Source organism: Protopterus annectens, chromosome 9.part0, assembly GCF_019279795.1.
Source record: "Protopterus annectens isolate FY-2018-M chromosome 9.part0, PAN1.0, whole genome shotgun sequence".
In the NCBI taxonomy this organism is placed as follows: Eukaryota; Metazoa; Chordata; order Ceratodontiformes; family Protopteridae; genus Protopterus; species Protopterus annectens.
In genome coordinates this window covers 245,633,382-245,640,881 of record NC_056743.1, presented here as the reverse complement: position 1 = coordinate 245,640,881, position 7,500 = coordinate 245,633,382, and the positions used below count along the sequence as shown (strand labels likewise).

At 40.2% G+C, this 7,500-nt stretch overlaps 1 protein-coding gene across 1 annotated transcript in view; it reads left to right on the top strand.

Annotated features, from left to right (window-relative positions):
* MADD (MAP kinase activating death domain) overlaps positions 1-7,500 on the top strand; it is a 2,427,721-nt gene that overhangs the window by 1,416,429 nt on the left and 1,003,792 nt on the right. Inside the window, exon 18 of the mRNA XM_044082094.1 lies at positions 25-175. Coding sequence (XP_043938029.1) covers positions 25-175 — 151 coding nt within the window. The remainder of the gene's footprint in view (positions 1-24; positions 176-7,500) is intronic.

Below are 7,500 nucleotides of genomic sequence, written 5' to 3'. Positions count from 1 at the left end.
GTTTTTTTTTTTCTTTTTTTGCAGGAAATTAACAAGAAGGTGTACAAGGGCATGTTGGATCTTTTAAAGTGTACCGTGTCCAGCCTGGAGAACACATATGCAAATTCTGGCCTTGGTGGGATGGCTAGTGTCTTCAACCTGTTAGAGATAGCCCACACTCATTATTACAACAAAGGTAAACTTAGAATAGGCTTATAGGTCATTGCTCCCTTCAATTTTATCTTTGTTCTGTTTGTTTTTAGTGTATCCTTTTCACATACTTACAGTTTAATCAGTTCCATATTGCAGTTGAGGATTTTTTTTTGTTTTGTTGAATTTTCATGTAAACTGGAGTTAGGAGAGGGTTGAAAAGGTGCTTGATGAAAGTAGTTGCTTAAAGTTCATGAAATTCTGTTAAGACTAATTTTTTCACTTGTATGACACTCTTCCCACTTTCCTGATAATGTACACAGGACATGTTCATATGTATAAGGAAGATTGCTATATCCTGTTGCATGCTTACTGTAGAAAATCTTTTTTTTTTTTGCCCACTGGAATGACCTGGTGGCACTCCTCCCATTCATTCCTCCATTGGAGTTAGTGGTGTCATACCCTTCTTGCACTTATTTGTCCAATTCTTTCTTCCATTGGAGCAAGAGCTGTCTGTCTGTCATTTGTTCTCCTGGTGAAAATGAGAGTTGGGTAGGAAGTGGGCAAGACTGGAGATCTTGTGCACTGTCGTACCTGCACCCACTTGACAGCTTGCAAGCTCTAATAGCTGCTTTGGTACGTGCTTATGCAAATTCCATACCAAGAAGCTTTCTGCTTGCGGTGCAGGCTTGCTAGCTTTTTCATGCTGCTGCAGTATGCCTGCTTTCCTGCAGGTGTCTACAATGCAGTGAGTGAAGCTGGCTACCTCTCCTCAGGATGGGTGAACTGGCATTAGCTGCTCATTCTCATCCTCTTCAGTGCTTGTGCCACTAGTTGAACATCTGTTGTTTGGGATGCAGTCAGGCTGTGTGCCATGAGGCCAGATTGCTGTAGCAGATCTTCTTGACCGTTTGTAGAATAATTGGAATTGGGGCCTAGTAATCAGTCATTACAGGAGGGAAAACTCTGTTCAGCTGATAGTCATACAATGCACAAAAAGACTGGAAATGATGCAACACTTGTGACATAAAATATTAGCTAAAAATGTGTTTTCTGAAGTACTGGATATGATGCACAAAGCACTCCCTTGAAGATAATCTAGTACTTGGCTCTTATGATTCATGTAGAACTCATAATGTCTGTGCTCTTCCAAAAGGACGAGTTCTAAGTGTGAAGAGCTTATTGATCATATGAATCATCATCATCATTTGTTTGAAATGGACAGTGCAGTCTGTGACTCTAAAGCCCTTGTAGTTTTGCCATATCTATATTCAACAAAGTCTTGTTGATTTCCTCCTGAGGTATTAAGCATGCTGTTGAGCTGCCACTCCCAACCAGTTTTTATTGTTTTATCTTCTTGGCCATTTTGCCCTACTGAATTGGTCACTATTTGACATCCCAGCCATTGAAGGTGTGAGCTGAGTAGTAGTTGCTGTGATTTGCGTAGGCTTAGACTTTTCTGTTATAAGCTACTCACCCCCCTCCTTGTCCAGCAAGTGTTGTGCAGGGCCTGCTATGTCAGGACTGAGTTTAATACCTTTTTCTCCCAGACTAGGTTAAATGCTGTTTGGCAGGTGCAACTTCTTTTTGTTAATCATCTTTCTGTGTTACCAGAGCCTTACAGAATCAGTCACACCCTTCTTTCTTTGAGGAGCAGTCAACAACTGTTTTAAACCATTGTCAGGACAGCTGTCAAGATTTTTGTGTTATGCCACCTGTCTTTGTCATTTACATGCATGCCTGCAGTTATGAAGATGGGCCGCATGTGGGAATATCCAAGCCCTCGAAGGATACTGCAGTGGTATTGCACATGATGACTGCCATGTACATGGCTTGACAGGGACCAAGTGTACATCCTAAGTATTGCTGCTTGTGAGATACCCTTACCCTCAAAGTAATCCCCCATGGGTGAGTCAGCACTGATTGCTTACTCCAATACATCTCTTCCTGACTCAGACCTCAAGGCTTCATCCTTCTTATGCCATAGATTCAGGTGGCAGGTGTAGCTCCATAAAGATCTTGTACAGCAGTGGTGCAACACCTGGCTGCCAGATGGTGCCCCATTCTCTTGCTTCATGTCAGTGGTTGGTTAGGTTTGGTTGGCCATGCTGATCTAGTCACTGCTATTTACTGCATTCTCTTGCATTTAGGAACTTTAGTTGTCAGCTCTGCTAGTTGATCCTGGGTCATGAGGCTGCAGTCCAGGGCTTTATCTTGATGTAGCACTGAACCAGCGATTCGCAGTCAAGTTGGATTTATTTTGCAAAATACATTGTCTTCTTTTTTACTTTGTTTATTTTTGGTCCTCTGACATTTAACTTTAGGCTTTCTCATTCCCTGTTCCTAGCAATTTCTGTCCCTTCCACTCCCAACATCTCTGTGGCTAACCCATGTTGGTGGAGTACCTTCTGTTGTAGGCTTCTACTTTATGGCTGGGTTTAGGTTCTGCACCACTAGGTGATGCAGGGAAGGACAGGATAGGTGAGGAGCTGTCATACTGCAGATGTTGGGTGAGGTTTTTCATTTTTGCCTTAACCACTCCCAGCATGCTGACATCATGCAGTAGACTGCATGGAAATGAGGAGTGGTCTAAGGAATTGTACGCCTCCTCAGCATCTCCCACCTGCCCAACCTGGCTGTCTTACATGCATGAGCTCTGGTCTCCACTAGGGCTCACTGAGATCACCACCATGCATACTTTCCCCCAGGATAAGTACAGACTTCATCCTTGCCTGCTTCATCATGTGTTCAAGCTGTTGATCAAAACTTGAATCATCTGGTCCATAGTCAGGGCTTTATCTTTCTACACCACTGTTGCAGGCTATCAGAAATTTTATCTTCGTTCTTCCATTCTAGGAACATTATGATCATTGGTATTAGGTTTTTTGTAAAGACACCGTCCATGTTCTCTTTTTTGTATAAACACACTATCCTGTTCAGGTTGCTGGGTTCTTGCAGCCTATCCCTGCAAGAAGCGGATGTAAGGCAAAAAACTCTTTCTGAAAAGGATGCCAGTCCATTGCATGATGCACAGCTGCAGACCATTTTTTTGTGGAAAATAGAGATGTGCCTAGCATCAGGGTCTGTACCCTGGAAGTATTGTGTTGATCATCAGTAGTTAAACTGGTCCATATATCCCTTCCTTACCGATTATATCCATTTTATTTTGCATTCATTGTACACCGTTCTTGTAACAGTGCTTTTAGAATAAGAGACTTGTTTATTCATTTTTTCATTGTACTAGAAATCAGTACATCTCTAACTGTTATGAAGACTAAGGTGATGTGAATGTTGATGTTTATCTGTGACAGAATGTTTCTTCTGTTTTATATTTTTCTTTGATACCAGCTGCATGACTTTTTGCCTCATTTTAACATTTATACAGATTTATATTTGTAGCTGGGGTCCTAAACATCTGCTGATGGCTTAGCTCTCAAGTCTTTCATTGATACAAAACAGAAAAGAAAAAAAAACAGGATAAGCAAGCTTCTTCAGTGCCTGCTGCCAGTAATCTCCGAAAGCATGAGGTGATGAGTATTGCTGTTGCTTGCATTTGTGTTTGTACAGTAAGGCAGGGCCATATCATGAGCAAGGTGCAAAAAATGAATGAACGAATAAATGAGTAACTTGTTTTAGAACAGAGAATAAATTGTGAAGCTGAAATTGGAGAACTGAGAAATAATGACATTAACTGAGAGATTCAGTTATTGAGCATCCCATTCATTAAGTTGGAATAAGTAGTTAATCAGTCACAGTTATGGAAGGAAATCTGGTGTTTTGTCAAGGATTGTTGCTGGATTTACTGACATCAAATCACATTGCTGAAGGTGTGATACCCAGAAGCTCGCTCTCTTTCAGCCTAGCTACCAGCTCATTTCTGTAAGCCTTTGTGCTACTACCCAATTGGCAGAATTTCTGCCCTCTCAGCAAAATTGACTCCAGACTCCTAGGTGAAAAGTTCTCTCCTCACCTGCTCTTTACCTGTGCTGGCCAGAGGACAGATGCATCTGTGAGAAGGAGCAGCCTTTGCAGAATCTAGACAATAAGGTAGGCCCTTGTGCAGCAAATCTGTAGCAAAGTATGCAGACCAGCACTACAAATTTTGCTGCAGCCAAATAACTTTGTATTATGTTTAGGTAGTCAGTATGGTGCCTTTATACACCTGAGTTATTTTTTTGCCCTTCGCATATGGGTTTTCCAGGGCACCAGGCAGTTTTGTTGACTTAAGACAAAATCTGTAGGTACAATGAACCAGTATATACATAGATCCGAAATCTTGTAGTAGTTTCTGCCAACAGCCAAATTGACCCATCTGTGTTTTTCAATCCTTTGTTTAAATGCCTTCAGTCTTTGAAATGCCATCACTGCTGTTCATTGGATTCATTGAGTTCACGAGTGTCCCCTGCTTGAGCATTGAATAAAAAGGATTCCCTAGATGAGATTACACCACTCCCATATCATTTTGACAGATAATCGTTGTACCTCCTCCACTGTTTGGTGATAACTCAACTCTGTCCTCAGGTAAGCTCCATTTTTTACTCTTACCTTGGGTGTATACTTTGTTATACAAGCTTCTCATCTTTCTATGTTTTAGTTTACTAATTATTACTACATAACATTTCTGTCTTTATTTTGTGTGTCCTGGTCATAGTACACCATTTTTTCTGCTTGCTTTATAGGTATTTGACTGCTTGCTGTACCCCTCACCCTTGTTTACCTAAAGTTCCTCCTTTAAGGAAAGGTAAGTGTATTTTATTTTAAAATGTTCACAGTTCTTTCAGATCATTTACTCACAATTTTAAACATTTCTGCTTTAATCTTAGGTTTCCTCGACTGCTGGAGTTTCTTTAAGACTCGCTAACATCTTCCCTTGATTTTCCTATGCTAAGTATCACAAAAATTACTGGGTTACACTGATGCCAGCAAATGCTTTAATTTTCTGTTTTGTAATAAGATGTCAAAGTCTTATTAGCTTTAAGTAAGATTTTTATTAAATTTGAAAGTTGGTGTTTTACAACATTAGCAAATTGTCTAAGGCCAAAGTGCAAATCCTTGTAGCTGCAGTGCATAGAAACTCCATTTAATTAGTTAGACTTTTTTACTTTCCTTTTTTCTTCTTGTAATGTCTTTAGTTACTTAGTGTTACAGCTGGGTTACGTAGCCAACTACTCATTTTTCTGGGTATTTTTTCCTCAGTGCATGTTATCAGCAGCAAAACAAAAGTGCATTTTTCTTGGCGCACTTATATTTGACTTTGGGCTACCTGTGTTTCCATTCAGACAGTGTAGTAAAGTTAGCGTTGGTATGCTGACACTGTTTTTATATGCGCTAAAGCTGCAGCTACCATTTTGTTTAGCTTATAAAGGTTCCCCTTTGTTAAGTTATAATACGCTCTTTCTTCTTATTTGTCAAGAAATGAGTCTGATGTTTGAGATCTTTCTATTTGAAATTCACTTCATTTCTTTAACTGTGTTAAAAGACTTATGGTAGTCTTACATTTTCCTAGAAATCTAGCAATCCTAGAACAGCTATGCAAAAAATATTGACAGTCTCCACTTGTGTTCAGTTACTGAACACAGTTCAAATTTGTGCTCAGTCTGCAGCCATGCTGTGTATATTTGTAGAGAATTACAAAAGTATTCACTAAAGACATGATTATTACTCTCTCTCTTACAGCAGCTTTCACTCCTGTAAGTAACTCAAGTGGCCATGGAGTTGGTAGATAGCAATCAGATGACAAAATGGCAACTTCCATTTTCTGTTGTTACAGTCCTTTGGCTAACAGTAGCTAACAAAGTTATATCACATTACATTTGTTTGATGGATGGAGAGAATATGTTTATATGCAGCCTGCTGTTTAGGTGCATTTCAGATTCTACCTCTGACCCTTTTTCCCTGTGTTTCCCCTCAACCCTTTACCATCTTTCTCACATCCTTTTGAAGGTCTCAATTGATTCCCTTTCCTGCAGCCATTCTGATCTTTTCCTTGAGTCCGCATCCTTTTTCTTGAAGAAGCAATATCACAGATACAGAGAATAGCTTTTTCCTGCAGTCTACTACTTGTCCCCCACTTCTGTCTGTCCTTGTTCAGGATAAGTCCTCATCTTGTCTAAGACGTGATTTATAAACCCATTTCATTTCCCATTGTGTCTTCTGGGTTCTAGTGAATAGAGCTTTTAGTTGCGGTCATATCCTTTCTCTATCCTAAACACTCCTGGTGAAGTGGAGTTGTTAACTTACAGCTTCTGTAGTCTTCTCCCCCCTGAGGCTATACCTCCCAGTATTCTGCTAGCTTAACTGCCACTTCCCCTCACTCAACTCAGCTGCTGATAATACAGTCTCACTGTAATCAGCACCCCATATCCTTTTCCTCTTCTGTTGTCATCATTTCCACACGTGCCCCCATTACTCTTGATGTTCCAGTCTGTTTAATACCTTCCCTTAACATATCCTGCAGTGCATCTGTCAGCAGAGTCTGTAATTTAAAAGGCAGCATGTACAATGTTTTGGCACACAAGAAGTTTTGGCTTGAATTTTTTGCATGCACTCTGTTACATCATTCTGAACAGCTTATGTCAGTGGTTTACAAACTTTTTCGATTCTTGGTTCCTTTGCTGAATCCAGGTTTTCCCAAGACGCCCCCCGCGGCATGCATAAAGTGCATATTTCATTCATTTATTTGACATTTGTTTAACGAGGCTGCCCGACTGGACTAGGAGACCTGGGGAGAAAAGCTCAAAAGTACAATAAAAAGACAATTACCAAAAAAAGTGTACATTCTGCTTAACAGCATAATACTGATCTTCTGTGGCTGAGAGGTAAGAAAACCTATTAACTTTAAGTTTATAAGTGCAATATTTAAAATCTGTCCCTATTATTTGGCTCTGTCCAGCATACCTCTCAAACTGTATTTGCAGAATGTCCAGATTGTTGTATCATATTTATGGTCTTTTTCTCATAAAATTGTTGTTTTCTGGCAAATCAGTGGCAGATCATTGAGGCTGAAGTCAGAAAATAGTGAGAGACAGTTGAGTTTCATACTTCATAGCCTTCAGAAAAGTCATGCTAATGCAAAACCTGCATTTCTATCAACTTTCTAAGTTTGTGAGAGCAGTACTTAAAAGTGTCCCTATTTTGTGCCTTTGTACCCCTACTTATTTTTGGCTTTGTTCAGATTTCTTGATCTAAGAGGGTGAGAGGTATGTGTCCAGTGGTATGGTCCAGACTTACACAGACCTCATTGCTACTGCCAGGGATCATTCTAACTCTTCATTGTCTCCCATCATGACACACACACACACACAGTCACTTCCTCATTCACACCTGCATTCATTCACACATTGCTCTCACTGTCTGTCACACCCACATGCC